The 10,273-nt window shown below is 44.7% G+C and overlaps 2 protein-coding genes across 4 annotated transcripts; both read right to left on the reverse strand.

Annotated features, from left to right (window-relative positions):
• Positions 1 to 2,101: 2,101 nt before the first annotated feature.
• LOC101757115 lies at positions 2,102 to 5,798 on the reverse strand. Of its 3 annotated transcripts, XM_004957201.3 has the most exons (5): positions 5,464 to 5,585; positions 5,263 to 5,378; positions 3,027 to 4,816; positions 2,674 to 2,878; positions 2,102 to 2,598 (listed from the first exon to the last, which is right to left on the reverse strand). In XM_004957201.3, the coding sequence occupies exons 3-5, from the start codon at positions 4,768 to 4,770 to the stop codon at positions 2,313 to 2,315; spliced, it is 2,235 nt and encodes a 744-aa protein (XP_004957258.1). In that variant the 5' UTR covers positions 4,771 to 4,816; positions 5,263 to 5,378; positions 5,464 to 5,585; the 3' UTR covers positions 2,102 to 2,312. The 3 variants fall into 3 exon arrangements, with proteins under 3 accessions (XP_004957258.1, XP_004957257.1, XP_004957256.1); XM_004957200.4 differs by lacking the exon at positions 5,263 to 5,378 and having other exon boundaries at positions 3,027 to 4,810; positions 5,464 to 5,798; XM_004957199.4 differs by lacking the exon at positions 5,263 to 5,378 and having other exon boundaries at positions 5,464 to 5,795.
• Positions 5,799 to 6,530: 732 nt separating this feature from the next.
• On the reverse strand, positions 6,531 to 9,487 carry LOC101758034 (NADH dehydrogenase [ubiquinone] 1 alpha subcomplex assembly factor 2). Its single transcript, XM_004957202.3, has 8 exons — positions 9,210 to 9,487; positions 8,971 to 9,030; positions 8,739 to 8,791; positions 8,552 to 8,603; positions 7,998 to 8,057; positions 7,549 to 7,620; positions 7,389 to 7,455; positions 6,531 to 6,847 (listed from the first exon to the last, which is right to left on the reverse strand). Exons 1-8 carry the CDS (start codon positions 9,322 to 9,324, stop codon positions 6,784 to 6,786), a joined length of 543 nt encoding a protein of 180 aa, XP_004957259.1. The 5' UTR covers positions 9,325 to 9,487; the 3' UTR covers positions 6,531 to 6,783.
• Between the last annotated feature and the right edge of the window lie 786 nt (positions 9,488 to 10,273).

Genomic DNA, 10,273 nt, shown 5'->3' on the forward strand with positions numbered 1-10,273 from the left:
CGGAACGGCCATGCAGGATCGATCACCTAACGACGACGACGACGACGCTGCGCATGGAACGGCCGGCCGGCGCTGCTGGCTCATCACGTACGCTACGTAGTATACGGCCACAGGAATACGGCCTGCACACCGTGCACTGTAGTAAACGCGCGCACGCATACACTCTTGAAATGGTCGAACGGCACCTGCGCCCACGAGACCGGCCGGTGTGCCATAGCCCTGGAAAACAAAGGATTCTGGCGTGTCGACGACGGGTAACCACCCGTACACGGCAGCCGTGACGAGTACGCATCCGATCCGATCTCGACAAGACTTTAGGAAAAGAAGAGGAGGTCGTATTCCACATCATTACGACACGGCCAAACTACGTATCCTGGCTACCTAGCTACTACCTCACGCCGGCATGATGATCACTTGCAGCAGCCACTCATGAGCCTCGACACACGCCGGCCCAATCATACCTTCCAGGTCTCTGGAATTCTGTTGGATCCAGAGCCTCTACGCTTCTCCTAGTAGAAAGGCTAGAGACACCATAGGCAGACCAGAGGTCCTCTGGTTGGTTGAAAAACTGAGCAGCCAACTGCACTATATTTTTCAGGTCTGGACACCAGCAGTTAGGGCAGGCATGGATACGTGGCAGCTCGATCGCCAGGCTGCTCGTTGCAGTGCTTTCAGACTAGCTGCTGAGCACCCAACAGTAGCAGCCACTGGGACAGGGGAGACATTAGGCATTAGGCATAGCATCTGCCCATCTGCTCAGAGAGTTGGCAGGCACAGGCAGCACACATATGCAGTGCCTCGTGTATTTTAGCTGAAGGGGCAAACAGTAGTAGGATCAGCCTAATCTGATAACATTGGCATCAAGAGGGCTGATGAAATATCACAGATGTGTTGCAAATGCTACAAACTGCAAAAAAGGAGAGTGGTTGCGTTTCAGCATTAGAATTCGTTTCCCAAAATGTCCTGATGCTAGGCAGACCAGAGGTCCTTTCGTTGGTTGGAAAACTGAGCAGCCAACTGCATTCTGTTTTTCAGGTCTGGACACCAGCAGTCAGGGCAGGCATGGCAGCTCGATCGCCATTCGCCAGGCTGCTCGTTGCAGTGCTTTCAGACCAGCTGAGCACTCTACAGTAGCAGACATTGGGACAGGGGAGACATTAGGCATTAGGCATAACATCTACCCATCAGTTCAGGGGGTGTTTGGCTCCCCTAGGCTAAATTTTAAGCTCCTGTCACATTGGATATTTGACACTAATTAGGAGTATTAAATATAGACTAATTACAAAACTAATTGCACAACCACAAGGCTAAATCGCGAGACGAATCTATTAAGCCTAATTAGTCCATGATTTGACAATGTGGTGCTACAGTAACCATTCGCTAATGATGGATTAATTAGACTTAATGGATTCGTCTCGCGATTTAGTCTAGGGATTCTGCAATTAGTTTTGTAATTAACTCATATTTAGTCTTCCTAATTAATATCCGAACATCCGATGTGACAGGGTTAAAGTTCAGCTCTTGGTATCCAAACACCCCCTCAGAGTGTTGGCAGGCACAGGCAGCACACATCAGTGCCTCGTGTATTTTAGATTTTTAGCTGACGGGGCAAACAGTAGTAGCATCAGCCTATCTGATGACAATGGCATCAAGAGGGCCGATGAAACATCACAGATGTGTTGCAAATGCTACAAACTGCAAAAAATGACAGCGGTTGCGTTTCAGCACTAGGATTTGTATCCTAAAATGACCTGCACCTGCTACTGTGCTACATGTGCAGCCTAACCATCGCCAATCCACGCAAAAGGGAGTCAGGTGTCCTAATGCTAGGTGCAGTTCACCACTTCAGATGAAAGACCTAGGCACCGAGTCTGGTGACTGGTGAGACTGTTCAATAAGCTTCGCGTTCTTGGGTGACATATAGAAGGCTAGGCTTTTTTGAATCCGTAGCCACATCGACACATCGTAGTACTTGCTGAGTACCCATCAGTAGACCTTGGGATAGGGAGACAAAGCATCTACCCATCAATTCAGTTTGGCAGCCAATATATGTACTGTCCGTTGTCTCCTTGAGGCCAATAATAACAGCATCAGTCTACTCTGAAACGTTGACATCAAGGTCAAAGTTGCTTTATAAATGCTACATGCTGCAAAAAGGGAATGGCATCAAAACTGTTTTAGATCCCAAGCGAACCAGCCAGAAACAACCCAACCATCTGTGTTCAGTAGGAAGTTCTGCAGTCTGATATGTCTTTTGATGTTGATGCCTTGATGTTATGGTACATTCAACTTGGGTAAAATGATACTACAAGCTAAGGTTCACCATCTTGGGTGACATATAGGTAGGGGTCTTGATCTGGTTGTGGGCAGTACAAATCATCTGCTGCCGACCAGGAAAGTGCTGCCACTGAGGCATCCTCGTCGTTGTCAACAGCAATGAGCTCTTCATCGTCAGAAGTCGGTTCGGCAAATGGTGCGTCCACGCTCTCCCAGTTCAGGTCATCTCTGCAGAGAAGGCTAGGATGTTCGCTGACCCATTCATCCAAAACATTGATGTTGTCCAGGCTGATGGGATCGATGGTGTCCTTAAGCTTGTTCCTGCGTGACAGTAGTGAACTGTAAGTAGAAACTCATGGTGGGAACTACACATGAAATTATTCCAGGTTTTTATACCTTTCTCGAAGCTTCAGATTGTAACGAACAAATACTATATCATGTAACCTTGAACGTTCAAGCCTGCTTAGCTTCATGGAATGGAGATAATTGAAGATATCCCAATTCCTTTCACACCCTGTTGCACTACAACATTGGCTGAGGACTCGGACTGCAAGACTTTGGAGCTCTAGGGTTCCATTACCGAAGTTGTCCCACCATGCAACTAATAAACAAAGATGTAACATTGTGAGGTTAATGCAAATAGAAAGGCAAACATCGTTATGTAAAAAACATAGATTCTTTCTCATTATTGCGAAATTCAGAACCTCAGACACTGCCACATTGAATCATAGCATGGAAGTCATTCTTACCTGGATTAAGTTTCTGTCTTTGACGAACTGCAATTGGAAGGCCAAAGTCACCTGTTGATTTCTTGTACTCCTCAAGCTGGAGAAATATCTTATCTTGGACCTCAACATCAGGGACTAAACTAGCTATTGTCTTCATAAGCCCCCTAAATGCATAGCTTTGCATCTTAAAAGAGGGGCTAAAGTAAATACCAGGATTGAAGAAGCATCCTGCTCCATGCAACGGACTATGAAGCTGCTTCTCCATCCTCGCATCGATCACTCGAACATATGGTCCATACAGACAAGCCTTGTGCATCATCCTTGCCCTTATTGACTCCTTTGCCTTTTCCATTGCATCATAAAGATAGCCCATGGAAGGGTTTTCATTACTATCCACCAAGCGCAGGACGCGCAACAATGGCTCAGTGACCTTAACAACATGTTTGCACTGGGCCCAAAAGTCAACATCTTTCCAAATAATAGCTGTGACATCTTTTCCAACACCACCTTTAGCATAAGTTGATTTCACCCATTTGTTGCTGGTAACCATTTGGTGGAGCTCTTTTTCAAATTTAACAATGCATTGGAGACTAAGAAAGTGAGTAGCAAATCTCGAGATGGAAGGACGACACAGATCTCTACCATTTGTGAATTCTGTCCTCATTAAAGACAAAGCCCAAGCATGATTGTATATAAACTTTGTTATCTTTCTGGCTTTACCTAAAGTTTCATCTATCTTAGGAAAATATCTAGGATCTGCAAAATTCTCCAACATTAAATCAATGCAATGTGCCGCACATGGAGACCAAACAAACGTGCCATATCTTTCCTCAAGAACCTTAACAGAAGCCTTATATCTTGGATCTATATCAGTAATAAACTGAACGATGTTTTTAGGTCCAACTTCTCTAATAACCTGATCAAATATCTCAAGTAAATCTTCCCTCTCTGTTGAGGTATCTATGGACTTCAAAAACATAGTACCACATGGACAGTATACAAGAAAATTGATTATGGAACCCTCTCCATTGTCCTTTTGTCTGTCAGCAATAATTGAGCAACCACGAACACTCCATTCTCTCTTAAGATCATTAAGATATTCATGAATGTCTTCAGCAATATGTTGCAATAGTGGCTTACGTAGGTCATGATAAGATGGTCCCTTGAAGCTCAGCCCAGCAGATACTATGGCTTCTAGCATAGGCTGATAGAAAGGAGATTTAGCCGCACTGAAGGGTACATTTGCGTCGTACCACCATCTAGCCATAGCAATTTTTGCTTCGTGTAGCAGATCATTTGGAGCTTCTGCACCATCCATGCCATGTTGAACCATGTCTTCTGAAGCCATAAATGCACCGCTGCTAGGCTCTGAACCTGCAGCAGCTTGCGGAGGAAAGTACCCTGTTCTTCGCTTCCTAGATGGTCTAAATTGGCTTTCAGAGCCTCCCTCAGTTGATAAAATATCATGCGAAGAATCTTCGATACTTGAAACGCGGATCTCTCTAATTTCATACCTTCTCTCTTCACTTTTCCACTTCTCATCAATTTGCTGTATTATCTGACGTTTCACATCAGCAGGCACCTTCTTGCAAGATTCAACTTGCCCAGGAATTCCAGCAAGATGATGTTTAAAGCGAGTAATACCGCCACCGCCAATCTTTTTGCCACAATGAAGACATATAATGGCATTTCTTGAAGCAGCATCCACTTTTGCATGAACCCAAGCAGGATCCAGTGGTTTCGAAGAAGATGAAGGTGATGCCATGGAGACGCCTCCAGTTGATGCAGCACCAGCTACCTCAGTTCTAATACTAGTACAGAGAGAACAACAAAAAAACTTTTAGAACTGTCACCAGAAGTATTACCGGGCATAAATTGTGTAGCATCACACCTTGTTCCATGAATAACCAATATAACTACAAGAGAGCATGACACTTATCATAGCATGTTAATTCCATTAAAGTACATATCAGCAAATAAACTTCGCACTTGTTCTTGTGCATGGCTTTACTGCACATCTGTTCAAACTTTAGTAAAAAAATGAAATGGCGCAAGCCAAAAGACTTCTATACAGTTATTTTGCATACATCATGCAAAATCAAAATCTTTAGCACCACAAAAGCATGCACCATGCAGACTTCTATTTGTGCAGTTAACAATGACGCTTTCCATTACTAGGTCAGGCTAGAAAAAGGGGGGATAACAACAAACTGATGATCGATAATTCAGTGTCTTCACTGTAACGAAGACCAATTACCAGCAATGCAGCCAAGATTACAATCCACGACTCCATGGCTTCTAGAAGCACACACAAAACGGTCTTATCGTCTCTGCTTGCAAGCAATCCGGGTGGTAACCGGCGACACATGACCGCTGGGATGAAAACCGGCCGGTTTCGATAAATCAAGTCCAAACTCGAACTGGGAAAATGGGAAGCGCTAAATCGAACACTTCTCACCTCTCTCCAGGCATCAAGCGGTCGAGGTCGACGGTTTCCTCCTTGGTGCCGAGCTCCCCCAGGCGGCAGATCTGGTCGGCGAGGTCGGAGAGGAGGAAACCGGCGGGAAGCTGGGAGGAGTCGGCCGAGAAACCGGAAGTCATCCACAGCGGCCGCTGGGCGGCGGCTACCGGCAGAGATGGGCGAGGTTTTCGTGTGGAATCGGGCGGCTACCGCGGCGGTTTTCCATCGGGGCTGGCAGACTATCGATGTGGTCGACGAGGAGTAGAGGACTGGGGTGGAAACGGTTTTCACTATTTCCGCGTCTCCATTTGTGTAGCGCAAAGGGTAAAATTGTCAATGCTCAGGTAATCAGGTGTTCCGGAGCGTAACTGATTTTTGACTGCCCCATGAAGCTATAATCGTTGTTGTCAGTTCTCTCTCCCAACTCTAATAAGCTTGCAATGAGTTGGGTTTGAGGTTTCGGTGGTGGGGGGTGTCTTCACTACAGTCAAGATGATGGCTTGTAAAGGAGCCTGAACATGATGATGGAGGGCTTTTAAAGCAGCTACAAAACATAACTTCTTTTCTTAAAAACAAGACCCATAGGATGTAATTGGTGAAAATAGACACTCAAATCTAAGTTAAGGCTCAAATCCATGTGGTTGAGATGCACAAGAGCACACCTCTCATCCCAACCATGAGCTAAGCTCACTTCCCATAATTCTTTTCTTAAGAGACCATATAGCAAAATTTTTATAACGGCAAAACTTAAAAAGTAAGGTGTACCTTTTGATAACATTCGAGAGGTTAATATGGACTTTATTTCACGGCAATGGCAATCGCCAAACAATTGTTCAAACATTTGCCTGGAATTGTGTGAAACCTGTAGTTACATGTACAGTATTCCAGTGGAGTTTTCGTGGTTCTCCACAAAGATGTAAAGTGTGCACAGTTTTTGTACTCAGCCCGTCGGGCATTTCTCTTTTTCAATATAGCAGCAGCTCTCCTGCTGGCTCGTTTCAAAAAAACATTTGCCTGGAATTGGCTAACACACACGTTGAGCAATGGACCTAACAGAGCCACCATACATATAAAGCCTAGTAGAGGTATGATTTAAACCTTTGCTTAAAGCTTATTATAGTTGTTACAACGGTCCATCAAAATTACACAGGAGAATTTGGCAAAAATACAGGGGCAACATGGCTTCCTGATAACCAAATACTCCCACAAATGCTGACCAACGAACGAAGAAATTCATGTAACTGATTCTTCCAGAGCAAACTGAAAGGAAAAATGCTCAGGTAAAGCATCGCCATCTGCTGAAATTCAGGTTGCCGTTCATGTTGGTGGCTGCCAAGTCCCTGGTTTAAAAGTGGCACCAGTCCCTGTTGGTTCGGAAGTCCTGTTGAGAGAAAAGAAAAACTTTTGAGTTTGAATCAATGTAATCAGATGAAGACAATAGCAGTTCATTTCTTCTCATTTAGCTCCTACATCAGCTAGAGCAATGCATAAGTCTGTCCACTTTCTATACTTCTGCTTTCCGCAATACCCGAAACAAATTGGGAAGATTTGACCTAGGTGCCCATAAGATATGGTCAGATCCAGTATCTGCCACCATGATACTATTAATCTATTATATCCGACTTCAGTTTCAAACGCTCAGAAGTTAAACTCTGTTTCTATCTCTGAATTTTGTAAATTTACTTTGGTATGCATGTTCCTTGCAAACACTGTTTTACACATAAATAAACAGCATAATTGTTTTATGCCAGAAAATTGCAAAACCATGCTGAATGTTTGAAGGTAGATATAGCAAAAAAGAAGGCAGAAGAGCATATACTAGGTATGTGCTGGCACTATTGACTTCAAGAAGGGATCATAGTAGATAACATGTCATCACAAATTACAGCATTTGCAGAGAAAAGGTTGAACTGAAATTTCACCTCTCATTATCTGTTGTAGAATCTTCTGTATCAGTTGCATCCTTAGGCCTAGATACCTCCTCAGGCCCTTAAAAAATGTGGACGGAAATGTCACCATGCTTGTCAAAAGTAGCCACACTTACATTCCTAGTCAGAACATTATGAAAAGATATAATGTTACCTTTCTGTTGATCTAGAGTACCAGGGAACTGCTGCTTCACAAAACTCTGGAGATTTGGAGATTCAGATTTCCCTGCATTTGGAGGAACATCAATTATCAAAAAATCATTAGTGAAAAAGGTAAGGGCAATATGAGATCTCTTTCCCACTTCACCAACATAACAGAGTGAAACAACACAGGAAAATTAATGATAATACAGGTCATAGTATATCTATCAAATATCATGGAAGGGTATGACATCAAGTATTGGATTTCCTTTCTTCAAGTTTCTTGTGGGCAAGAAAAAACTAAGCAGCACAAAAAGGTAAAAGAAACAAAGCATTTGTCTAAAAGTGGTGCTGACTGTTGCAGACAGGAAGAATGCTAAATAATACGTTGGAGAAAATCTACAGAAAGCTAAAAGTGCAGATAAGCAAGGATTTAAGTAACAATTACGAGAAAGAACATACCAATTTTCTTGACTGGTCGGAGGCCGGCCTTTCTTTCCTCCTCTTCTTTCTTTTTGAGAACTTAATTGAATACATATTAAACATATCAGTGGAGAAACACACAAGTTAATGCCCATTAAGTAAACAACAAGATGGAGTCATGAATAACCAAGACTAACGTAGAACTAAATATGCCGCATCTTGATCTTGAAGAAACAACAATTCAGTAAAGAGGTTGTCACACCACAACAGGAGCAAACGGATGCCGGTATGAATAAGATCTTAAACTGCAGTGCAACTAGAATGAAAAAAAAAATCACAATGCAATATGTATCCAGTAAATAACTTTAAGGCCATTGTAGTCTCCCCCAATCCCCTATTTTCCACTACATTGATGGCAGGATTGCAAAATTTTGCAGTGGCAAATAAGGAATTGCCCGATACCATAAATCAGCAAGCTAGGATGTACCTCATAAAACATGTCAGATTCTTGCTCAACAGCATGCATAATGGACGGTGAGGCTTACTAATGAAAGCATAGGTGATTTTACAAGTAGGAAACATCAGATACATACGTTCAATGTTTTGCTTGACACGTTCCCGTCTCGCCTCCAGCTCAGCCAATTCCTAAATGAGAAAATGGCGCAGCGATACATCAGCATCAGATGCAATGAGCAAGTTGCTCTCCTTGCTAAGTTTGAATTGATAATAATAAAAGCAAAAAATTGAAGAACAATGCCGGTGTCATGCTTCTGCTCTTACTTCTGGCGTTGGAGCTTTCTTCCTTTGGCCATTCAACCAGCAAATCCACTCGACTACAACAAGCACGACATAGCTATGAGATGCTGTTTACACACTCAACAATAGAATTTAGAATCAAGGCCACAATCCATACATGCCTGCAAAAACGTAGTGGCATACCAGTTAATTGGGAATTTTCAGTCAAACAACAAATCCTCACCGGACAAATGGAGCAGGAAGGGAGGTAGGTAACCTGGAACGGTGGTCGAGTCCTGGTCGGCGCCCTTGAACTCCACCCACCGTCTCTCCTTCACTGTTCCCGTGTTCCGCCGTCGAGAATGACAACAACAAGAAGAAGCAACACCGAGATTTGCTTAGCCCAATTCATGTGCCTTCTGCCCTCCTCCTTTTTCAGAGGAGATCAAGAGCGGAGAAACTAGAAGCAATTTCGTGCCAGTAGGGGGGAGCAGGGGAGAGGAAGGGGACACGTACTGGCGCCGTCGACCTCCTCGACGCGGGTGAAGTAGCGGTTGCCGGTCTTGTCGACGCCCACCTGCGTCCGCGACTGGAACATCCCCAGTAGCCGCGAAACCAGCCGCTTCGACATCGCCGCTTTCGACTCTGCCCTGCTCCCGGCTTGCTCGAATAGGTCGCTGCTTCCCCCTCTTCGCCGCCTGCGGCTCGCCGGAACCGGTCGCCACCTCCACCTCCGCTGGCCGCCGCCGGCTTGCGTATCAGTCTGACCCACAGGCCACAGACCGACACCATCGCTCAACTGGGTGGGGGACAAAGTGTCGAGCTGGGCCATGTTTGGGCCGTTCCAGAACAGGCCTTGCGGCCCGACACCACATCGCGGGACGTCGGGCAGATTGCTCCCCGCAGTCCCGCTTGATCGATCGTGCCATGGCGATTCTGCAGCTGAAGCGGCTCAAGGCGATGCGGCGGCGGCAGCATCTTCGCCGCCATCGAACCCAAGCCCGCGGTATGCTTCCTAGCCTCTGTCCCTTAGGGTTATTTCTAGGTTTTTTTTATCTTTGTTCTCTTTGCGCGCGCGTGCCATGGCGTCTGTTCAGATTATTGCTCCGCAGTGACCACGCTTGGGGGAGATTGCCATGCTGTGCTTGGCTTCTCCAGATTATCACAGTTGAGATGTTTTATCTCTTTTCAACCAGTTGGGTGTCGTAGAATTGTTTGTGTTAGGCTTATGGCGCAAAAGCTCGATAGAGCAAACAAATCAGTGTACTGATCTATAAAAATCGGCGTGTTTGATTTCATTTTTCTTCTTCGGTTACTGGCTAAACTCTATGATAACTGTGATGCATTGCACCTCAGATGGATCGGTTGTTTCCGTGGCCACAAGAAAGGGCTTGCCTTGTGGTCAAGATGGTAAGTCTCGAGGAGGCAAAAGAACTAGATATTCAAGGCACACAATTCCTGAGGTAAGGCATAAATGTGAAACAATGTTTGCAACTTTTGGATGGCATTCGACATATATGTTCCCCAAACTTGCACATGAAGCTTACAAAGGGCAAATGGATATCATAACCTTTGTATGG

This window comes from Setaria italica, chromosome II (assembly GCF_000263155.2).
Source record: "Setaria italica strain Yugu1 chromosome II, Setaria_italica_v2.0, whole genome shotgun sequence".
Taxonomy (NCBI): Eukaryota; Viridiplantae; Streptophyta; class Magnoliopsida; order Poales; family Poaceae; genus Setaria; species Setaria italica.